The sequence below is a fragment of the Echiichthys vipera genome (assembly GCF_963691815.1).
Source record: "Echiichthys vipera genome assembly, chromosome: 18".
In the NCBI taxonomy this organism is placed as follows: Eukaryota; Metazoa; Chordata; class Actinopteri; order Perciformes; family Trachinidae; genus Echiichthys; species Echiichthys vipera.
In genome coordinates, this window is record NC_139843.1 from 3551846 (window position 1) to 3576515 (window position 24670).

At 43.8% G+C, this 24670-nt stretch overlaps 2 protein-coding genes across 3 annotated transcripts; one reads left to right on the forward strand and one right to left on the reverse strand.

Moving 5' to 3' along the window:
- Nucleotides 1-1093: 1093 nt before the first annotated feature.
- tubgcp2 (tubulin gamma complex component 2) lies at nucleotides 1094-14357 on the reverse strand. Of its 2 annotated transcripts, none has more exons than XM_083933410.1 (18): nucleotides 14223-14357; nucleotides 12604-12761; nucleotides 11438-11566; nucleotides 11045-11221; nucleotides 10783-10942; nucleotides 8257-8464; nucleotides 7969-8168; nucleotides 7139-7328; nucleotides 6907-7052; nucleotides 6648-6828; nucleotides 5221-5401; nucleotides 4880-5052; nucleotides 4660-4788; nucleotides 4450-4570; nucleotides 4235-4378; nucleotides 3960-4076; nucleotides 2089-2252; nucleotides 1094-1367 (listed from the first exon to the last, which is right to left on the reverse strand). In XM_083933410.1, exons 2-18 carry the CDS (start codon nucleotides 12751-12753, stop codon nucleotides 1292-1294), a joined length of 2646 nt encoding a protein of 881 aa, XP_083789536.1. In that variant the 5' UTR covers nucleotides 12754-12761; nucleotides 14223-14357; the 3' UTR covers nucleotides 1094-1291. The 2 variants fall into 2 exon arrangements, with proteins under 2 accessions (XP_083789536.1, XP_083789537.1); XM_083933411.1 differs by having other exon boundaries at nucleotides 12604-12764; nucleotides 14223-14309.
- Nucleotides 14358-15237: 880 nt separating this feature from the next.
- Nucleotides 15238-22075, forward strand: kctd2 (potassium channel tetramerization domain containing 2). The gene is made up of 6 exons (XM_083932511.1): nucleotides 15238-15885; nucleotides 17355-17463; nucleotides 17728-17819; nucleotides 18095-18190; nucleotides 19826-19951; nucleotides 21131-22075. The coding sequence occupies exons 1-6, from the start codon at nucleotides 15508-15510 to the stop codon at nucleotides 21158-21160; spliced, it is 831 nt and encodes a 276-aa protein (XP_083788637.1). The 5' UTR covers nucleotides 15238-15507; the 3' UTR covers nucleotides 21161-22075.
- Nucleotides 22076-24670: the final 2595 nt, after the last annotated feature.

Below are 24670 nucleotides of genomic sequence, written 5' to 3' on the forward strand. Positions count from 1 at the left end.
AAGTTAATGTGTTATAGAGGAACGAATTATTAATAATATATTTTAATTTATGTTATCACGCTAAACTCTACAGACCGGAAGCAGTCATTAACCGTTGACGCTTGGTGACGTCATCCCAGGCAAAGTAACTTGGTCAATTTTTATATTTTGGTAAAAAGTTATCTTCAGTTTTCCTGTTTCCTCCAGAGAAGTTATAATAATTTGATTTTTTAAATTATTGTAATTATTGCTCGAGTTAATTCAACTTATAAAAAAAACACTTGAGTTACAGTGAATATAAAACAAGTGTAAAATATATAAAGTATAATAATAAACATAAACACCAGTGTGTTCAAAGGTAGAGTTGTGCCTGGAGGTCCTTAATACTTAATACAAACTTAATACTTAATACATAAACTGGAGAAGAGCTTCTACCCTACAAATAAAGCATCTAACCAGGTTAAAGACGTACATTTTAAATAAATAATGCATGATATGCACCCAGGTGGTAGCATCATTGCTAAGTTTAGAGATAACTGTTGTTATGATTTGGCACTGTAAATAAAATTAAATTGAATTTGTTACCGTAACCGCCCCCTTTTGTCGGCTAACATCAGCCACGTGACGCTGTTCTTGGTGCAGACACCAATAATAAGCACGCAAGAGCTATGATCAGACCTGACCCTGCAGGAACCCGCTGCCCGAACCACGGCAGCAGTTTTGAGCCCAAACTCAACTTTAAATGCATATAAAATATAGATTTTATAATATTTAAGAGGCTTCATAGGGTTTGAATGTGCTCTTTTGCACTAGAACAAAAAGGTTGGTGGTTATGCTGTGACTTTACTGGTCCGACCCACTTGAGATCAAATTGGGCCCCTGACTTAAAATGAGTTTGACAGCCCCTGTTTTAGATGTATCACATATTTCATAGGATAACGCCTCATTTAAACATTACATTTAAAACACATACGTGTCGTAATGTCCGTAATCGACTGGGGAAGTTTCAGGAAGGTTGACAGACGGAGGTGGTGTCTGAATGAACTCAGTGAACTCTTGTTTTAATGAATACAAACATACATTTTTATTGTACAAGTACAATAAATGACCCATGAGGCTTCACTGTCGGCGCAGAATAAACACATCAGTTCCACAGTAAATGTACAATTTGAAGCGTCAGCCATGTTGTAACTCTACAGTTCATCATATATAATAATATACACACTGAAGCAACAGCGGGTGTGTTCGCAGTTATGGACACACACAAAGGAAAGGACGTTATTGTTGTTATTAAGGGTTAAGACGTAACGTGCTACGCTGAGGCTTTCTGGCTCCGCTCTATCGCCATCCTCTCCAGACGCTCCGTGTAGAAGCCGTTGAAATCCAGCCTGTGAAATAACAACAGCTGAGTTAGAAAACCGTGAAAATAATGAACAAAAACGTACATTATGTAATTGTGCATCTTCAATAACTCAATCTGTTTTATTTCACGACTGAAATTAATCAAAAACGATACTTTGAAACGTGTAAAATATCAAATTCAAGCCCTTTTTAAGCATTTCCAGGTGCGTTTTCATGGTTTTCCAGCACCTCACAGCTTTGGTAAACTTCATATTTTCATGCAGTACAATATTTAATATGCAGTAAACTTATTATTGCACTTGTTCATCACATTAAATTTGATGTTACTGTCGTATAAACACGATGTTTAGAGACGGCTTTCTACAGAAGGACGACAAATGAAAGGAAAGCAACGTTTCATGTTTGTGAATTCTTTGCTTAGTCGATCAACAGATCCACAGAAATATAATCTATTAAATATTATTCCTGTATTTTTAGATGTTATACTTCCCTGTGTTTAAATTGTTCATATTTTTCTACAATTTATTGTTTCTCACTGATGCGTTTTCTATGTTTTCTGTCTGCTTTGCTGCTGTAATAAGGAAATTTCCCCTTTGTGGGACTAATAAAGCCATAACATCACATATGCCGTCATCATATAACACACATTTATAGCAGTTTTCAAACCTTAACACTAAAAATCAAGTGTTTCCAAGGATTTCCAGCCCTTGTAGAACCCTGATGAATCCACGCAGACGACGTTTTTACCTGTAGATGATGCTGATCATGCTGTGCTCGCAGTCGTTGGTGCTGTAGATGCTCAGTTTGTCCAGCAGGTCCAGCAGCAGCAGGCTGAAGTTACTGTCGAACTTGCTGATGGTGGCTTCAAAGCCTGCGTCCGACTGCAGCGTGTCTGCGTGCTCCGCCAACAACTGCAGCGGGGAAAAGAACACACAAACGCATCAGCGGAGACGCACAGAAGCCGCAGGGTTTCCACGCACCGGCTGTTAAAGCGTTTTTCTAATTTTAATGCTACGTTGATGACCTTCTCATAACGTGGTCACTTTTTTAGAGCCTTTAAAATAAGGTGGTACAGCGGCATCCATTTTTGTAGTTCGGTTAAAGAACTACAAGGCGTCGCTCATGCTGCGTTCCTCAGCACTGGGACATGAGACTTCTCCTACATGGAGTTTATTGCTCAGACTTCAGAGCGTCCCAGACCATTTAAGTCAAACGTAAACAGAAAACATGATCGACCGCCGTCAAATACGTTAATTAACATGTTGTCCAGCAGTGGATAACTTTGGAACATTAGAGCGATATTCAGCTAAAACATCATCAACTGATCTGGAGTTTATGTAAAAGCTCTGCACATGGATATGAAATGGACCTGGGGACAATATTACAAAAGGCTTCAGTTTTGCTGCCATCAAAATGAAACAATGTGTGTAGAAAAAATATACCTTAATAGTATATTATAAGAGTCTGCAAATTAATGTAGCCTATAATAAATAAATATATGCTTAGAGATAAGAGATAACTCATATTTTAATGCCAGAATATTCAAAACAAGTTGTATTAAAATTGCAGTATCTGATAAAACACTACATGCAGGGAAGTAACGTTTACGGTCTATTCTTTGATGCTTTATCGCTCACAAAGTGTGTCTCAACGGGCGCCGCCATTGTTCTCCGACTTATCTTGGTGTGGTCGGGGCTGGAGTTTCCAGTGCACTTTTCCGAGTCGGAGGTCAGAAAGTTCCGACCTCCCACAGCACTCGAACGCAGCATTAGTTGTAAATGATGCAATCAACCTGAATCAGACGCAGGCGTGTGAGCGAGGACGCTGAGAAGAAACTGTTTTCCCACCACTGGCTCACAAGTTTGGAGCTAAAGAAAGTTTTTGTTGAATAACAGTTATTTTGAACAGAACTTTAATCCACATGCGGGTTTCATGCCAGCATCAAATTAGTGTAACATTATTGACTTTCCTCATTCATTCACTCGTTCACAACCGCTGCACCCAAACCCAGACCTTCAGTCAACCTACTCAGCAAGTAAGTGATCTTAACACTTTGGATATGGAAGCAGATTAAAAGTTAGGTAAACTTCATCAATTTGAACGTAAATGAACCGTGACACAGGTTCTTCTGCCCCTCAGTGAGATCGTCGTCTAGAGGCAGAATATAAATAAAGTTGTGTATTAGAAAGGGGCTTTCTCTGCGCTGCGTTAGATTTTTGTTCTGTTGTATGTTGATCTCCCACTCTGGACGTTTTTCACAGCGTGACGGCTCCCAAACAGTAAAAACCAAACATCTCCACTGCCCCCTGGTGGCTGCCTGTTAGTTTAGGAAGCACTTACTTTGATGTGCAGCAAAGTGATCGGAGCGGAGCACAGATTTTAAATGTCAATATTGCAGTCGATCACATTCTTTTTATCGTACCTTTTCTTAGCTGACAGTTTCGGGTGTAAGAAAAGGTAAGAGGACGTCCTTACCATACGACTAATTTGTCTGACTAGAAGAAACTCTAAATTTCAAAATGAATAAAGACGACATTGAAACACAATCGATCTATAACGTCTCTCAAGTATGACTCCCTTCCCTTCGCTCATACCACAGATTAATTGTGCAGCCTTACCTTTGTGGTCAGCCTCTTCTTCTCTGCCTCCTCAGCGCGTTCGCTCGGGGTGGGAGGCCCATCCATAGTGCCTTGCTCCAGAGAGAGGCGCTCCAACCTCATGCTCTGAGTGAAGCGCTTCGACAGTCAGGAAGAGAAGAAGAACATGTCAGTACATCTCATTTCCAGGTTTTAACACCCGGCATTATGTGCAAATCTAGTCTTCAGCTGAAGCAGAAGATGAAATCCTCAAAGATAAGAAACAAGCGACCAGTTTTATCGTCCTGTCAACAAACCTGCATGCAGTTTGTGAACATGACGCAGACGGACATGAGTTTGGAGAAGATGCGGAGGAGCTCGGGGTTGGTCAGCATGCAGTCCTTCAGGCAGTTGTCCAGGAAGCTGGTGTGATGGCAGAGCACGTCGTCGATGTTTGACGCCTGGTGAGAAGACAGACGGTCAGCGGGCTGAGACAAAACAGCGAGCCATCATCCGCTCATCATCCACTCACTGTTTTCAGGTTGTTCTCCATGACGTGCCAGGTGGGCTCCATCACCTCAAACATCATGTAGTACTGGATGTTCTGCACAAAGTTGAGCATGCGCTGTCGGAGGGCGAACGCAGCAGCGAACCTGCGTCGAGGGCAGTTTGAAGAGAGCGTGAGGACTTTTCTGCTGCCTGAGATTCTGACAAACGCACAAACATTTCTGCATCCACTCACCATTTGGCGCAATGTAAAGAGTAGAGCTTGAAGTCTTTGTTGCTGATCCACACGTTGCACAGCAGCCGCTCCACGTGTTTACAGTAAAACATGTGTCTGAACAACATCTGGTACCTCGTCAGGGCTTTCCTGGAACATTAGCAGAGAACAGAACGTGTTAATTGTTAAGTTGCTGAAGAATGTTGAAAGTAAACTAAACAATATGAAAGGCGTAGAGAACCTGTTGATGATGAGCGAGAGCGGCCATTTGACGATGTAGTCGAAGGAGAAGGCCTCCAGCCCGCTGAGGGCCACGTCCGTCGGGTCTGCGTTGATGATGGCCTTCTCCTGTTTGGTCTCGATGGCCAGCACCCGCAGCAGCTGGGTGATGACGTCATGAGGCATTAAGTCAATCTGCGGAGAGACGAGAGGAAGTCCGAACGTTACAAAGTGTGAAACCGCATAAAGTCTGCGAGTGAAGGACGCCTTACGAGATCAGACGACAGTGTGATGAAGGAATGGATGGATGATTGAGTCTTTAAGTGACTGATGAGAGTAGACAGAAGTCTCATTTACACTCACCTTGAGGTCGTCTTTGAAGGGGTCGGTGTTGGCCGTGCTCATCCTCAGAGCCAGCTCCAGCAGAGCCTCCAGTCGGGGAGGAACGATGTCGTCCACGGGCTTCTTCAGCTCCTCCTCCGTCAGGTCCATGAAGTGCACAAAGAAATCCCCTTTATCCATCAGGAAGTAGTGCTTGATGGATCTGATGACAACAACACAAACAGGCAGGTTTTTAGCACTACACACAAAACTTAAACCTGACTGTGACGACCACAGACACTTTTTAGCCAGTTTATTTGTTTTTGCTTGTTTTTCTGTGTGTAAACTGTCCTGGGGTCAAATTGTGTGTTTTGTCAGTCTGGTCTGTTCTTATCCAAAATCTGATTTACTGCAGATAATTCAATGTTCATATATTTGGCAGTTTTTTAAACAAAAGTGGGCGGGATCTGGCATCACTGCCTACAAAATCACAGGTACTGATTATTCATTGGAATAAAATAATGTTACATCGTCCTGGATTTAACTTAATCAAGACACTTTGCTGCGTGTCGTCTGCCCCAAGTCCAGAAGGACACTGCCAATGACCCAAACTCTGGTAAAACTCACTTCTTAGTAATTAAAGTACCTTTTATTAAAGTATGAAAGTGGCGAGGACTTTACTGACGGTTGCTTACGACACGTTATAAACACCTTGTGCAGAACGTCAGATGCCACCCAGCAGCCAAACTAGGTCCTGATGACGCTGTGGTGAAGTCTTTCAGTGATGTTCAGGCCCCGTTTCAAGCTGTTAAGTCTTGACGTAACTTACACAATATGATTTCCGTGTCCAAGCCCCGTATTTCTCCAACGCCGCAGTGCCGTGTTCCCCGTTCTTTAAACAGATCTGAGTTTGTATTTTTAAATAACGTGATTGTCATTTTAACTCTTTCTTATCGATGAAAAAGAGTCTAACTGACGAACGAGGAGATCCTGATGTGATGGTAAAATCATTTCTGCGTTTGCACCCAGAAATCGTATTTTGAAAGGGTGTTACGTCAGACTGAACAGCCGGATACAGAGGCTAAAAGTCCTCGCCACAGCAATCCACGTCTGACCTCGACCCATAGCTGTTCTCTTTCTTTCTCCCCTCCTTTCATGACAATCTTCATCTCTACTAGAAAATAAAAAGCCATAAAGTTATAACAGCCGATTTGAGGCTTATTTTAATATGATAATTAATTTCGTCACGGGCTAAAAACAGCCGGTACTTTGGCGAGTTAGGGGCATTTAAAGGTCATCAAAATCCTCCTGGTATTGGCTGTGATCTGGGTCCTGAACGTCACTGAGAGACCTCATAACATCATCGTCAGGACGTGATTTGGCTGCAGATGCTTCCGGTGCACGGGGTCTTTTCAAAGACACTGATCCCGTTTCCTGTAACTCCAACATGAGAAACAACTTCCACTCACCTGAGGCGTGAAACCAGCTCCTTCTCCTCCATGAGGAAGGCCAGCAGCACCTTGCTGGCGTAGTTGTAAGCCTTCTCTATCTGCTCCACATACGCCCTCTCCTTCAGGGTGTACAGGACCTCCTTGGCGTCGGGGCACGTCACGTCGCGGCCGCACTCCCGCACCACATTCAGGTATTTCCCTGCACGATAACGGAATCAAACCTTTTGTCTGAGCGCGGCTCTTCTAATGGTTTTACGTCGTTTTACCTTGTGTTTACCTGTGCTTAATATTTTATCGGCCATTTTCTGCAGAAAGGAGGGAATCCGGTGCTGCACGATGGTGTACCTTTGATCCCAGTACTTATCGTTGTAATCCTCCTGAATCTTCTCCTTCTGCAGCTCGTGCTCTTCCACCATGAACTCACTGCGAAGACACGCACGTGTGATTTAAACAGAGCAGACGCAGCGGTGTGTACGTGTGTTTTTGTGACGTGGAGCATCAGTTTGAACCTGTATGGATCCTTGATGATGCCTCTGTAGATCCACTTCTCCAGAATCTCAAAGTACGGGACGCTGGCCGCTTTGGTGAGGTAGAGGCACAGCTCCTGAGCCTGGCTGTCACCCGTGTAGTTGAAGGTTCGATCGTGAAGCAGACTCAGCGTCGACCCGCCCATACACTCGCCTTTATCCACCGAGGACGCTGTAAAATGAGTGGAAGAGAATTAATTAAACTAGCCATCTTCTAGGGTGAGAATTTCAGCATCCGTGAGGAACTCGGAGTAGAGCTGCTGCTCCTTTGTGTTGAAAGGAGCCAGTTGAGGTGGTTCAGGATCATCTGGTAAGGATGAACCCTGGGCACCTGAAAAGCACACCGGCTGGATTTCGGACTGTTTTACGGCGCCCGTCACCGCCCCCCAGAGCCCAGCTGTGGAGCGACACACACGCGTGTCAGTGTGCCTGTCTGTTGGCATTTGTTAGATTCTTCTTGTCTCGCCATTTTTGTTGTTTTTTCCCCGTTTCCTGGAGTGCGAGCATCGTTTAACATGGTTTAAGTCTTAATACTGTTTTGTAACCAACGTTTCCACATGTGAACTTGTATTGTGTGAAAAATTCCAATTAAATATTAATCATAAAGAAATACATGTTCCTAGCAACTCTAACAGTAAAGGATCGCTCCACGCTCCAACAGTTTATAGTTTAATCTTTATCTTTCTTGCCCTGGTTCAGAGCGCCCTCACGTGGTCAAAATGAGAAGCTGGCGTTCACTCAGCGGTCTTATGTTAACCTGTACTCGTGTTCAAACACTATCCGATACTCAAACCTGGTGTCGAGGCTCTTACCGATGGAGGCCAGTATCTCCATGGTCCTCATGGTGGGCTGGATGTAAAACCAGAGCTTCTGCAGGGACAGCAGACCCTGCCGCTGCAGGTGCTCCAGCTGAGTGACCAGGATCAGGTACTCCTTCATCAGCATCCGCATGGCCGCCGTCAGCGCGTGGTTCACCTGGCCGTACTCAAAGGACGACTTCTCCTCGATGAAGCTTAAGGAAAAAAAAGGAAAACCAACATCAAATGATCTGCCCTCGCTCATAAATGTGTGTGAACAAGCGACGTTTCTGACTTTCTCACCGTGTTATAGTGGAGTAATACGACGCGACTGGTAATATTCTGTTGACCAGCTCTTTGATGGACATGTCCAGCGTTGAGTCGACGATGAAGGAGCGGTTCTGCCTCCCCAGTACAGGCTGAGCCGTGATGTCCCGCCCGTCAACTCCCACCAGCACAAACAGCAGATCCTCCACCAGGGCTTGTTCCTGAGCCGGCAGCGGCATCGTACCTGACCGCAGACAACCGTTAGAGACACTACCAACAAGTACACGGGTAAGTACACAGCTGATTTTATCCACTGAGGTTTTGTTATAACCGTAAGATTTAGAGAAGTTATGATATTTATGGCGTCCTGATTTGTTGCCCTGTTAAACCCGGTGTCACGTCACGTGGGGGGAACTCACATTCAGCCTTCTACTGTTTAACAAAAGCTCCTTAAATGTTCAGCGTGGAGCGTGGAGCGTGGAGCGTTTAGCGTGAGTCCAAAATGAGCAGGGAGGTGTTTTAAAGATGGATCTCCAGTTTTTTAAAGCGTGGCGTCTGAAAGTGAGTAAAAGGGTCCAACACTGTGAATATGATCCAACATGTTTGAGACAATCATCCTTTTCTACTCAAGTCTGTGAGAAACAAGTGAACAGTGAATGAAACTTTACTTAGCTCAGCCGAACCAGTTTAAACCGGGCTAGAGGACCAAACCAGTTTAAACCGGGCTAGAGGACCAAACCAGTTTAAACCGGGCTAGAGGACCAAACCAGTTTAAACTGGGCTGGAGGACCAAACCAGTCTAAACCGGGCTGGAGGACCAAACCAGTCTAAACCGGACTGGAGGACCAAACCACTTTGAACTGGGCTGGAGGACCAAACCAGTTTAAGGTGGGCTGGAGGACCAAACCAGTCTAAACCGGACTGGAGGACCAAACCACTTTGAACCGGGCTGGAGGACCAAACCACTTTGAACTGGGCTGGAGGACCAAACCACTTTGAACTGGGCTGGAGGACCAAACCAGTCTAAACCGGGCTGGAGGACCAAACCAGTTTAAACCGGGCTGGAGGACCAAACCAGTCTAAACCGGGCTGGACGACCAAACCAGCTTAAACTGGACTGGAGGACCAAACCAGCTTAAACCGGGCAGGAGGACCAAACCAGTTTAAACCGGGCAGGAGGACCAAACCAGTTTAAACTGGGCTGGAGGACCAAACCAGTTTAAACCGGGCTGGAGGACCAAACCAGCTTAAACCGGGCTGGACACCGAACCAGTTTAAACCGGGCTGGAGGACCAAACCACTTTGAACTGGGCTGGAGGACCAAACCAGTATAAACTGGGCTGGAGGACCAAACCAGCTTAAACCGGGCTAGAGGACCAAACCAGTTTGAACTGGGCTGGAGGACCAAACCAGTTTAAACCGGGCTGGAGGACCAAACCAGTTTGAACTGGGCTGGAGGACCAAACCAGTTTAAACCGGGCTAGAGGACCAAACCAGTTTAAACCGGGCTAGAGGACCAAACCAGTTTAAACCGGGCTGGAGGACCAAACCAGTTTAAACCGGGCTGGAGGACCAAACCAGTTTGAACTGGGCTGGAGGACCAAACCAGTTTAAACCAGGCTGGAGGACCAAACCAGTTTAAGGTGGGCTGGAGGACCAAACCAGTTTAAACCCGGCTAGAGGACCAAACCAGCTTAAACCGGGCTGGAGGACCAAACCAGTCTAAACCGGGCTGGAGGACCAAACCTGTTTAAACCGGGCTGGAGGACCAAACCAGTCTAAACCGGACTGGAGGACCAAACCACTTTGAACTGGGCTGAAGGACCACACCAGTTTAAACCGGGCTGGAGGACCAAACCAGTTTAAGGTGGGCTGGAGGACCAAACCAGTCTAAACCGGGCTGGAGGACCAAACCACTTTGAACCGGGCTGGAGGACCAAACCTGTTTAAACCGGGCTGGAGGACCAAACCAGTCTAAACCGGACTGGAGGACCAAACCACTTTGAACCGGGCTGGAGGACCAAACCAGTTTAAACCGGGCTGGAGGACCAAACCAGTTTAAGGTGGGCTGGAGGACCAAACCAGTTTAAACCGGGCTGGAGGACCAAACCAGTTTAAGGTGGGCTGGAGGACCAAACCAGTCTAAACCGGACTGGAGGACCAAACCACTTTGAACCGGGCTGGAGGACCAAACCAGTTTAAACCGGGCTGGAGGACCAAACCAGTTTAAACCCGGCTGGAGGACCAAACCAGTCTAAACCGGGCTGGAGGACCAAACCTGTTTAAACCGGGCAGGAGGACCAAACCAGTCTAAACCGGGCTGGAGGACCAAACCTGTTTAAACCGGGCTGGAGGACCAAACCAGTCTAAACCGGGCTGGAGGACCAAACCAGTGACCTGGAGTGGTGCCCTGGATGTAACCCCAGTTCTATGAGGACGCGCTCATCTGAATATTTCCCACAGGAAGCGACGGCAGCATTTATGCGCAGGACGTCTTTATCCATTAAAAGCGTCCATGACGTGAAAACCTTCCTCCTGAGCTCGTGTGTCCCAGTGTCTCACCGATGGCCACAGCTGGATCTCCGGGCGCGTTGGGGTTGGTGATGAAGTCTCCCAGGAGAGCGGGGCGGTCGTACACCCAGTTGGGAAACACGGGGTTGGGCTGCGTCGGGTTCTTCTTGTTGTGTTTGTCCCTCAGCATCTTCCGTGTGACTTCAGCCGGCTGCAGAGGGAGCAGGACAGATGCATCACAACCAGCGTCAGACACAGGGCAGCGTTTCATTTAGAAGCTTCATCCGCGGAACTACTCGAGTACGCAGCTCACCAGAGGCGCGTTGGAGCTCGCCGTCACGTTGCCGAGCTTCTTACGCAGCTCGTCCAGCTCCTGCATGGACATCTTGGTGCTGGTCGGAGGCAGCGTGTAACTGGCTGTCGTGGTCGACGTCGTGTTGGCCGACGACTCCGACCGCTCTTTGGCGTTCTGCTGCAGGAACTGGAGCGTCTGCGGGAAAGAAGGTAAGGAAAGTTAACTCTTAAGCTTCAATAGGGTTCTTCTTCTAACCTGTTTTTCTTATATTTCTTATGTTAAAACGACTTATTCAGAGACGAAAAGACATAATTATCCTTTCCAATCGTTTAAAATCTAGAAAACCAATTAGATTTTTAAGTAACAACGTAAACGTTATAATCAGCAGCTTGTGAACGGCGTGTTTTTTACCTCTTTATCCTCACAGAGTTTGGAGAGCAGGTAAACCAGAGGGTCCAGGTTTCGGACATTTTTGGACTTGAGCTCCTCGTACTTCCTCAAGAAGTCCTCCGGTGTTTTGGAGAACTCTGCTATTTTGACCTGGAAATGATAAAAAAACGGCCGTAACCAGGAGAACATTCAGTTAGCAACACATTTATTTCTACAACGGGTGTTACATCACTTATAAAATCAGCCTTCCTGCGTGTGTTTCTCTTCATCACGGCTCCGACTCTGGAAAAAGAACATTTTCTTTCTCTTTTTGAAGGATTTTTAGCAGAATTTGAGCTGAAAAAAGTCACAAAAGCTGTTAAAAGACGACGTAAGCACATAAAACTGGGTTCGTGCACCTTTTTCCAAGGTCAATTTAAGTTTTTCCAGCACCTTTATAATTGTGCTAAATTACATATTTCTACAAATATATATATTTAAAAGGAATATTTCACCTTTATTTTTTCATTAAAATCACATTGAAAGAGACAAACACCACAAATGTTTTGTAAATATCAGAAGGATAAAAAAATGTAATTATATTTCTACTCTTTGGCTGTAATTTGTGCACTTTATCCAAAATGAAAGCACAATATTACAATTAAAGCACTTTCAAGATCTATTTAAGTTTTTCCAGCATTTCACCTTTATTTTTTCATAAGAACACCAAAAATGTTTTGTAAATACCAGAAGGATCAGAAATGTAATTATATTTCTTCTCTACAGCTATTTTTTGTGCACTTTATCCAAAATTAAAGCACTTTCAAGGTCTATTTAAGTTTTTCCAGCACCTTATAACTGTGCTAAATTACACATTTCTACAAATACATACATATAGATATTTAAACTTAATATTTCACCTTTTACTTTTTCATTAAAATCACGTTGAAAGAGACATAAACACCAAAAATGTTTATACCAGAAGGATAAGAAATGTCTACAGCTATTTTTTGTGCACTTTATCCAAAATTCATCATTAAAATTAAAGCACATTTAAGGGTTTCAAGCACCCTGATGAAACTCAGGCGTTAATTTCTGTTGCTGCAGGAATTTCTTGCAACAAAACCCAACTTGTTATTTGCATTTTGATCTACTTCAGGACATCACGGTCCACTCTGTCCCAAACCACGCTGCGTTAAAGCCTCCACCTTTGCGCTGTGAGCGGACACCGTCGTGGTGACGTAGGGGGTCCTGTGCTTCTGCAGCAGGTCGATGTAGCCCTCCGCTCCGTCGCCTCCTCGGACGTGGAGCAGGCTGAGCAGCTCGTTCACATCGTGGTGGATCCTGAACTCGCTCATGGCTCCGGCTGCTGACGCCACAAACACATGAATACTGCGCGGTTAATCAGGTTTTATTTACTGTTCATTTCAGGGTTTCTGCGCCTTTTCCAACATCAAATTAAAGCATTTTTCAAGCATTTAAAGGTGCTTTTTCATGCGTTTCCAGCACATTACAGCTGAATTTTTGTTTAAAGTACAATACTATAATATATATATATATTTAATGCTTATTATAGTTATTTAGTTTTATTTCATCACGATACGATTCCACTGAAAAGCACAAACGACCATGTTGAATTATCGCACGGCCCTTTTTAAGAGTTTTCAGTCTGTTTGGAAGTTCACTAACAACATATTTGATCTATTTTTTGGTTTAATGCATTTTTATTTATTATTATATTATTTGTTAAAGTGTAAATATAGTATATATTATAATTTACATTTATTTTGTATTTGTTTTCAGTGAAATTATACTTAAAGTAAAAGAAAAATACCGTTTTAAATGCATGATTTTTCCAAAATCAATTAATAAAATTGTTAAATAAGTAATAAGTTTTGACCACATTAATTATCAGTGTTTGATCTAATTCATTTTTTAAGTATTTAAGTATATTTCTTTAAATGTTTTTTCATTTGTTTTCGGGGAAATTATATTTAAAGTCAAAATAAAAACACTGGTAAAATAAGTTGTTTAAAAAAGTAAATGCATGATGTTTCCAAAGTCAATTAATACATTTTTAAATGATATTGATCTCAGTTTTGACCAATTAATCGTGATTATTTTATCTAATTTATTTATTTTTATTATTTCTTAAAATATTATTTTTCAGTGAAATAAGTTATTTTTTTCAGTTCAAGTTCAATAAATGTTTTCAGTGAAATTATATTTATATAATATATTTATATTGAATATTAAGAAATTAATCTGTTTAAATACGTTGTTTTTATATAAAAAGCTAAGTAAATACATGCTGTTTCCAAAGTCAATTAATAAAATTGTTAATTAATAATCTCAGTTTTGAGCTAATTTATTTTGTATTCTTTTTATATTAATTCTTAAAATATTTCTTATTTGTTTTCAGTGAAATTATATTTAAAGTCAAAGAAAAAACACTGTAAAAATAAGTTATTTTCTTAAAAGTTAAATAAATGTATAATGTTCCCAAAAACAATCAATAAAGGTGTAAAATAATAATTTAAATATGTTTTTAATCCTGCAGCAAACACACTTTATGAAAGCAGATGGATGTTATTATCTTATCATCAGCTACAGATTCATAATGACTCATAATGAAGCTGTGTTTGAGCTGAAAACATTAAATTAATTAAACTTATTTAATCTCAACAGTTTATAACGATGCTAACGGCTATTACATGTTAGCTCGATGCTAACTGGCTAACCCAAACACAACCGTGAGGATGCTAACAGCGCAGCTAACTCCTCCAGAATTAAACATATAATTCACCGAGCGGTTAAAACAACGTACCTCCGTGATATGAACCCTTATTACGGGTGTACCCCGGGTCTGTACCGGGTCTGTACCGGGCCTCTCCCGGGTCTGTACCGGGGACTGAAGCTGTAAGTCGGGGTCGGTGCAGAAGAGAAACACCGGAGCGGAGCAGCTAACATGCCCACAGCACACGGCTGATAGAAGGAGGCTCGGACAACCACAACACAAGCATAATTTAAGCAGGCTGGGACATGACGACTAAATGTTACTGCGCATGCGTTAAACCCCAATGTTTCTGTGTCCCAGCCTCCTCATGAGACTATATAAGTAAAATCAAATATCCTGTTTTTTAAAAGGTCAATAAATGCATGATGTCCATTAATAAAAGTGTGAAATAACGGTTATCTCAGTTTTGACGGAATTAATCGTGATTATTTGATCTAATTTATTTTTTATTATTGTTATATTATTTATTTAAATATATTTTTACGTTTTTTTAGTGAAATAATACGTTTTTTAAGTTCAATAAATGCATGTTTCGAAAGTAAATTAATAAAAGATATAATAATAATATAATAAATCTCAGTTTTGACCAAAATAATCATGATCATTTGATCTAATATATTTTTTTATTATTTCTTGTTTCAGTGAAAAATTATATTTAAAGTGAAAGAAAATACACAGTTAAATTAATAAAAACATAATCGTCATTATTTGATCTCATTTATTTTTTATAATTTTTATATTATTTCTTCGAATATTTATTTTTCAGTGAAATTAAATTGAAACTAAAAGAAAATACACCGTTAAAATAAGTTATTTTAAAAAACAATAATTGTATTAAAGTGTTTGCAGGTGTACACGTGAGTCACGGACCCAAAAATTCCCCCGTGAGCAAAAAAACAAAACAAAAAAAGTACCCCAAAAAAAAAATCCACTAGTGTGCTTTTATTTTGAAAAACGACGTGCACAGTGGAAGTAAACAGTAATCACGTTACAACCCGGAAGAATTGCCTCCTATTCTCTGATTTAACGTTTGAATAGACAAGAATGAGCCATTTATCTTCGCTTGAAACCATTAAACGCTGATGCGGGCACCGTCCTCCGGGCTCCGAGGGTCTTTTCCGGGTGTGAATCTGCGGCTCTGGAGGCACAAAGAGGCGGCCGAGTGTGAAGCAGCAACGCCCTGATGAGAGCCAGCTGACCCGACGGAGAAAAACACCGAGCTCTGTTTACAAATCAGCTGGGAGACGTCGTCCCCCTGCAGTGCAACTTGACTCGATCGTGTGTGTTTTTGCAGACGGGGGAAGAATAGAGAAACATGGCCGAGTTGCATGTTGTGGAACCGGGCTGCACCGGCACCATAGAGCCGCCCGAGCACCGCGACGTCCGGGGCTCCGTGCGCCTGGCGTCGCCCACTCTCATGGTTCCGCCGCGGGGCAGCAGCCAGCTCAGTCCCGGCTGCAGCGGAGGTGGTGGAGGTGGAGGTGGAGGTGGAGGACGCTCGGTGGGGTTCGGGTTCCCGGGGAAGAGCAACCCGAGCTCCCCGTCCGAACCGGCGGAGAAGCCCGGGTCACGCTGGGTCCGTCTGAACGTCGGCGGAACCTACTTCATCACGACCAAACAGACTCTGTGTCGGGACCCGAAGTCTTTCCTGTTCCGACTGTGTCAAGAAGACCCGGACCTGGACTCCGACAAGGTGGGCTCACGTTTCTATAGAGTTTCCACCCCGCTGCAGGGGCTTAAACGTCCTAATATGGGGCTGCAACTAACCGTTGTTCACTCGATTAATCGTTGCAGCAAAACGATTAATCGCATCAGTCATGGGTGCAGATCACTGGTTCTCAAACCTTTCTTAAAAAAAAGGAAATATTAATTACTAAATTAATATAAATGTAGTAATTTAGTAATGAAACACTGCACTGATCAAGTGTTTTCAAGGATTTCCAGCACCTGTACGAACGCTGGGGTCCTCGCCGAGCCCCTTCCCCGTCCCAAAGCGCTCCCAGGCGCCACTTTCTCACTACATTTAGAGACTTTTCACAGCTTCTTAGAACTGGATTTAGAAACAGAGCCTAGAGCAGTTTAGCTCCTTATTCAGAGCATCAGGGAAAAGGGAGACATCTGTGCTGGACCTCATTCAGTCCCATGCATGTGGCTCAGAGTCCAGTTCAGTAAACAGTCTCTGGGTCCGTCTCTGTCCTCTCACGCAGCAGCACTGTTGTTGTTATGTGACACCGTGGGGTTAGAGGTCGGAGGTGGGGCCATGACGCCGGCCTTTAACAAAGTCTGAGCTTTCACCGTCCAGACCACAACGCCATGGGGGTTTCAGGCTCCGATAACGCCGGCTGCTGTGGACGGTCGACTGAACCAGACTGAAGCTGTGCGGTTACAGGAAAACGCGTCTCTGTGTGGACGGCTCCTCAGGGCGCACTCCCACTGTGCCTCCGTCCCGTGCCCCGTGCTTTAGGGTCCTTGTCCCCCCCTCCAGGCCCGTTTGTACTCACACTACCTGGGCCTCGGAGAATGCTTCTTGCTGCCTATACGTCATCACGCCGTAACACGTCACACGCATTGATGACGTCATGGCGATGCGTGGCTTTGTTTCCAGATCTTTCCGTAGACCTCGGAGTTTTTGTGCGTCTTGTCGACTGTTTTTGAATCTTTTCATCGACCAAATCTGCAGTAAACACTCCACCTCCGCATCACACCAACGTGAACCTTTCACCGCCATTGTTTGAAATGTCCGTGCATGGTCCCTCCATCTTTTTTCTACGTCCCAACAGGCGCACAGGAAATGACCTCAGAACCGCCGTAGGCCTCGTGCTCGTACACGTGCGCACACTCGTGCTCGTACATGTGCAAAGGTGCTTTACAAAAGACCACCTCTCCCAAACTGACCGTGGACGGCAACGGTTGCACTCACACTGGTCAAAGGAACCAGACTTTAGCCGTGAAACGTGTTCGGGCACGGTACGGAGGCACAGTGGGAGTGCGTCCTTAAATTCAAAACAGTACTGTGATAAAAATGGGTCAGGATCTCGGTTCATCCCCTCCTCTGCTAAACTCTTTTGAGGGCAAACCCGTCACTCTTCCAGCTCCTCCAAGCGTCCGCGGTGCAGCAGCGAGGACGAACCGACCCTCACCCTGTTTATTTGTGTCCCACAGGATGAAACAGGAGCCTACCTGATCGACAGGGACCCCACGTACTTCGGCCCCATCCTCAATTACCTCCGGCACGGGAAACTGATCATGGATAAAAACCTGGCTGAGGAAGGTAACGTGTCCTGATCCCTCGCTGCTGCGGAGGAATCTAACTTTTATCACACATTAATGGGCAGTCATGAAGCAAAGGAAAAAAAACAGAGAAATAAATGTATTATAACAAAGTGAAAGATATAATTTCTGTTCACAAATCCTGTTTTTAACCCCCAGGTGACCGAACCATGGACACATACTGTAACACAGAACCTTTCCTACAGGACCCTGATAGACCAGATCCAAAGTTTTCTGTCTCACATAAAAATAATTTGATTTTCAGGCGTCCTGGAGGAAGCAGAGTTCTACAACATCGCGTCTCTGGTGAGGCTGGTCAAAGAGAGGATACGGGACAACGAGAACCGCACGTCTCAGGTGCACAACACACACTTCTGTCATCGAGGTCACATTAAAAACTCAACTAGCTTGTGTTTGTGTGCAGACGATTGATGCTGTTGTTGTTGTTGTTGTTGTTGTTGTGGTGTGTGTGTGTGTGTGTGTGTGTGTGTGTGTGTGTGTGTGTGTGTGTGTGTGTGTGTGTGTGTGTGTGTGTGTGTGTGTGTGTGTGTGTGTGTGTGTGTGTGTGTGTGTGTGTGTGTGTGTGTGTGTGTGTGTGTGTGTGTGTGTGTGTGTGTGTGTGTGGTCCTCAGGGTCCTGTGAAGCACGTGTATCGAGTGCTTCAGTGCCAAGAGGAGGAGCTCACGCAGATGGTCTCAACCATGTCGGACGGTTGGAAGTTTGAGCAGGTGCAGAAAATACAGCTTTGGGTTTTTATCTCCTTCTTGTTGTGTTTTTGGTTCTGACAGTAGCTCAGACCGTAGGGACTGAAGGGTCGCCGGTTCAAGTCCCCATACGGACAAAGAGAGAAGGGTGGATCTGTGGCTGGAGAACAAGGCACTGAACCCCAAAACGGCTCTGGGCGATCCCATCTGCTCCTCCCTGTCGCTCTGGCGTGTCTCCATTGCATGTGTATAGGACCTGTTTGTGCATGTGTGCATACTTGAGTCTCTGCTTTTCCCTGCGGTTTAAAAACCAGATTATATTCGGGTTAAGGGCGTACCCCGGTTTCTCAAACACCATGTAAACACCGTAAACCGGTTAAATCGGCGTTCTCATACCCCGGTTAACAGACCCAGAGACCTCCTTTAGTAACCGGGGTTCTCTGGCATGTAAACATCTTACCCTGATTATTATTCATACGGGTTTCTCGTCTGCGCATGCTCCCCAATTCGCTGCAGTGGCTTTTGACCCGGGAATAGAATAAACCGGGAAGTAACGGCGCCAAAAAACAACGTGAAAACAACAATAATAGAGCGTTACCTTTAAACCAAGGGAGGACTTCACAACTTGAAGTAACATCAATACCAAGAAGACCTGTTTCTGTCGTAATTCTGTCCAAAAGTCGGACGTTTGGGATTTTGACAAAGGTGAAGGTGAAAAAAAAAGCCGTATTCAGAGCAGCTGTATGTTGGTGGAGCGCCACCTATTGTACTGAAGAGTTACTCCGTCATTTCCCCGTTTAACCCCCTCTCATGTAAACAAGGGAACTCTAATAATATCATTATTCCCTTAACCGGGGTAAGGCCATTTTCAGGCTACTGATGAGTAAAAGGTACATTTCCTCTTGCGGGACTAACTGTTTTAGTTCAAACCTTTACCCAAGTATTACCCAGAAGGTAGATTTAACTCATTACTGTCATCTTAGGCCCTGTGTAGACGGAGACGATCGAGAAAGCGTTTTTACCTTATATTCCACGTTTAGACAAGCGTCTGTGGGGGGGAATCTGCGTGCACGCGGTGACGCCAAAGTGTGTGCACGCCACACAACACCATGTGAATGTCCCACTGATGGAAACAGTCCCACATGTTTGTTGTTGTTTACCTGAACTCTGCACACGAATGTTACGGAAGCACGTAGAGATCAGATCAGAGCTCACTTTAGTGTTTTTACCTTTACACGCAAACACAACGCCGGAGCAGATCAGAGCTCACTTTAGTGTTTTTACCTTTACACGCAAACACAACGCTGGAGCAGATCAGAGCTCACTTTAGTGTTTTTACCTTTACACGCAAACACAACGCTGGAGCAGATCAGAGCTCACTTTAGTGTTTTTACCTTTACACGCAAACACAACGCTGGAGCAGATCAGAGCTCACTTTAGTGTTTTTACCTTTACACGCAAACACAACGCTGGAGCCTTTTTAACTTTTACAATTTTTACCTTTTCTTGGTTTGAAGCCACAAAAACGCCGTCGCCGTCTCAACGAACGGCACATCTGATGAAGTATTTTGTCGGTTTCGCGTAAACAAAGCTTTAAACTAATGAAAGCTTCAGGGAACTCAGTGTTTCTCCCTCTCCTCTGGTTTTTCTTGTCCTCAGCTCATAAGCATCGGCTCCTCCTATAACTACGGCAACGAGGACCAGGCGGAGTTTCTATGCGTAGTTTCCCGGGAACTCAACAACTCCACCAACGGCATCGTCATCGAGCCCACCGAGAAGGCAAAGGTGAGCGCTCCAACGAACAACAGACCAAAAAACAACAGTGGAGTGTTACGAACAAGTCTGCTTTGTTTCTTCAGACCTTTAAAAATATGTAAAAGTGAAAATCTGAGAATGGAACAAAAGTAGTTTCCAAAACATTTAGAGTTAACCCTCCTGTTCTCCTAAGGGTCAATTTGACCCCATTTAATGTTTAAAATCTCTAAATAATGTCATTTTTTTTTGTTTTTTTGCTTTATATTTATGACTTTTCCTCATTTTATGGGGACGACTCATAAAAAACCTATAATTGTCATGATTATATATATTTTTTATTGTTCTTATCGTACATGTACTTGTGGCATCGGTGTTCCTTTGGGTCAGTTTGATCATCTGGATGATTTAATCATTATTATTATTGTCTATTTTACAATTCAAATATTATATGAGGTCAAATTCATGCTGCTGTTCTTGATAACGGACGTTACTTTCATTCCAGATGTTACAAATAACACAGAATAGCACTTAAAATAACAGACTTACTTTAAAACACACACACAGAAATCCCTCCATGCAGTTTAACATCAGTGATATTTTTCATTCTGTTCAATAAAAACATAAAGGACCCGACTTCACTTCAGTCACACATTGATTAGGATCATTTTACAGATGTTTAACGGTCAAATTGAGCCCAAGAATAAATGGTGTTAGTGAAATCTGAGGGCGACAGGAGGGTTAAATAAACAAAGACAGTGCATAATTATTATTATTATTGTGATTAATTGATTACGTTAAAATGTTCGAAAATACAGGAAAATGGTTCACAAACATTCAAAGACATTTAACTTGTAATTAGAACAGTTGGATGAACTTCAGGGTTCGTGCCGGTGCTGGAAATCCTTGAAATGCTTGAATTTTAATGTTTTCAAGGTTTGAAAAATGCTTGAATTTTGGATAAAATGCTTAAAAATGCTTGAAATTGTTTCCACATTTCTTTCATAAAACAAATAGCTATAGAATAGAAATGTAATTTATTTATTGGACCTTGAAAGTGCTTGAATTTGATCTTGGAAAAGCTGTTTTAACCCTGGAACTTGAACCTGAACATGTTTAGATTTATTTGTTCTTTTAATAACGTCTGAAACACTAACCTGCTCTCATCTCTGTGGCGTTTCTAAAGTGTGTCCCCTCCTCGTGTCCTCACAGATCCTTCAGGAGCGAGGCTCGCGGATGTGAGGAGACGCCGGCGCTCGTCTCAATAACACTTTTATCGACAAAAACAAAACAATAACATGATCATTTTCTCCCGTTTTCATCACCGAGACCCATGAGTTTACCTTCCCCATGTACCTTTCTGCCACCGCCGCCTTCATCATCATCGCCATCCACCCCGTTCGCCCTCCTCCTCCTCCTCCTGTGGCGTGCCTTTCCACCCGACCGACGCCTCCTCCTCCTGATTTGTCTCCTCCTCCTCCTGCGCCGGGCCGCGGATCACTTCAGGGGGAGCTTTAAAGGGATTACAAGTGAGTGGTTCTTCCTCCATAGCAGCTTCTTTTTCTCTTTAACGGTCAGTGTCACGGCGGCGCGGGCTACGGTGCCGATTGTAGCCGCTCATTATTAACGGGGGAGCTACTTTGAATCGCCGTCACCACGTAAACGTTTGGCTCTTAGCAGAAATCTCCTCAGGACTCTCACAGGACACAAAGGAACGACCTCCACTGACTCCAGCCTCTTCAACGAAGCTGACGCCCGCCTCCTCGCCTCCTTTTTTCCCGCACTCCCAGACTCCGCGGCGGATGTCTGAGGCAGGCCGCGGTGCAACGAACCAGGAGGCGTGACGTGGAGGCGGCCCGCGTCCTCCGAGCGACACCTTGTCTTGCTTCGGCGGCGCTCTACTTCTCGTGTTTCCTGTTCCCGGTCCGCCCCAGGAGAGAAAATCGTAAATCTGGGATATTTCTGCGTAAAAGAAAACACTCAAAAAAAAAAAAAAGACTGTGTACAACTCGTCGAGGCATGTGAGGAATCTATATAAATCTATATATAGGCTACATGGTGAATTATATGAAATGCAAAATGGTGTAAGTACTGATTTCTGTATCATAGTCGTCATATATTTGCATATTCTCGGTGGGTTGAGTCTTTATTTAAACGACGGAGAGAGAGAAAAAATATCATTTGTCATAACCAGTTTTTCCCCTGAAGGTTTTCCCGCCCGGTAACAAGGATGTGAGTCTACGCTGTGTGTGTGTGTGTGTGTGTGTGTGTGTGTGTGTGTGTGTGTGTGTGTGTGTGTGTGTGTGTGTGTGTGTGTGTGTGTGTGTGTGTGTGTGTGTGTGTGTGTGTGTGTGTGTGTGTGTGTGTGTGTGTGTGTGTGTGTGTGTGTGTGTGTGTGTGTGTGTGTGTGTGTGTGTGTGTGTGTGTGTGTGTGTGTGTGTGTGTGTGTGTGTGTGTGTGCGGCGCCTCTCTGCTTTCTGTCGTTCATGACTGAACAAAAATATCACGTTCTTTTGTTTTCAGCTGCACGTTTTCTGTAGAAATCCTCCCAAAAAAACAAAGTTTCCTCTTAGATTTCCTACTTTGATCTCTTGCATATCTTAAAATTGTAACCAGGGATACGGAGAACTGTCGTCGCCCTCGTCCGGACCGGTGTGGCGTGGGTTGTGGCCACTTTGTACGCTGCCTCGAATCGTCTCTCTCTCTCACGCCGACTCTGCAGCTGCCTCTGTGTCGTCTTTACCTTCTGCAGCACTCGTAGCGTCTGTGGCTCCAGCTGAACCGTCCCTCTCCTCCTCACGCTTGGACTCACGTCAGCAGATTTACGCGCTGTACGCAAAAACCCGCCGCATCGGGAAGTGTCCTCAGTTCCCCCGAGCTTCAGAGCGAAGCCTTTTATCTTATGTCAGATGTTTTTCTCGGCTAAAGTATCTTGAAATATACTTGACGTGAAGTTGCAGCGTGATTTTAACACGTGTAACAAAGTTGTAAAGTCGCCACACAACTCTGATTTTATAGTTATATTAAAGATTATCAGGCTAAACGTGTGCTTTTAAAGTGTTTGTATGGGATGCACACTGTTTTGCAAGTAAATTGGCTTCTACTTCACAGGTGCAGCTACAAAAACTGTAGTTCTGCAGGTAAATTCAATTCACAGATTAGTCGATTTTCATTTTAAAATTAATATTTTGGGGGGTTTTGATCTGTTAAAGCAACATGTATAAGATTTTCTCTTGGGCTCTGGAAAAAATTAGACTTTTTTTCACTAAACTATGAATTAGTTAGTTTATCAAATGTCAGAAAATTGTGACAAATGCAGGATACAAGTTGTCCGAGCCTTCGCTAATGTCTTCAAATTGCTTGTTTCCTTCAACAAACAGTCAAAAACTCAAAAATATTCAACTTCCAATCATATAAAACTGAGAAAAACTGAAAATTACCGCAAAATATTCTACATACAAAGGCAGAAAATGGAGAAAAAACACAAAACACACCAAAATATTTGACCTAAAATGACGTAAAAGATAAAAAAAGCGGAAAATATTCCAAGATATTCATATTAAAAGTAAATAATCCAGCAAAATATTCAGTTTCCTAATGTATAAAATGGAGAAAAACGGAAAAATACAACAAAATATTTCACATACAAAGGTAGAAAATGACGAAAAAACACAAAACACCCCAAAATATTTGACTTAAAATAATGTAAAAGATAAAAAACGGTAAGATATTCATATTAAAAGTAAATAATCCAGCAAATTATCCAGTTTCCTAATGTATAAAACCGTAAATTGTGACATTTAAGAAACTGAAACCAGTGAAATTTTGTAGTTAATGGATTGACTAATTGATTAATCGACGACCACACTCCGCAAAAACACAACGTTGTTACTGGTGTGAATGTCACCGCGTTATAAAAGCAACTTAACGCACAGTTTGAGCCCCGTTGACACATATCAGACGCCGAACGGAGCAGCTGAACGACGGCGTCGGCGCTCTAATCACTTTGATAGACCTCTCTTTGTGTAAAGATCATATTTGATGCAGTTACGTTTTTATCACGCATGAACAAAAAAGAACGCAAGAAAAAAAACTCTACCTTGTGCTCACACTTTGGTGTTTTTTCCCTTCCCGTCGTGCAGTTTTCGTCTGCTGACCGGAGTCGTGGGCGGACGGCGTGCTGCTAAAGACGCCTGAACGTCTCACGAGGAGCACTTTTCCCTCCCTCGTTGTTTCTCTCGGCCTTTGCGAAGCACCTCGGGTGTCGTTTCCCTCCGTCTGTGTCCAGTGTTGTGCCTTTTGACCTGTGTTGTGCACAGTTGTTCTCCCCTCGTATCATACGGTGCCTCTTCATCCCCTTAAAAAAAGCCCGGAGGCGCCGACCTGAGGTTTAACGTATAATGCGGTTCTTCGCTTGTTTTCTATTGTTGGTGTTTTACGTGAGAGGCGAGCCAAACAGACCATTTCCCCCTCTGCGTTATTTTACGTTTAACGCTCAAACTGATGACCAGCTGCTTTCTTTGTGCCATTCGCTTCGGAGCACGACCCCTCGATCACTCCTGGAGGTTCAGTTTCGTCTGAATCTGCTGTAAACTCTGTTGGTGGGAACAGGAAGTGCGGTCCAAGCAGGTTTCCCTCCTCTGCTATTTTATCCTCAGTGCACTTCAATCGGGCGATGAACTCACGTCGGTTGGCGTCTTCCTATTTTCCTTGAGTTGCATGCTGAAGCCATCTCTAACGAGCCCGCTCTCA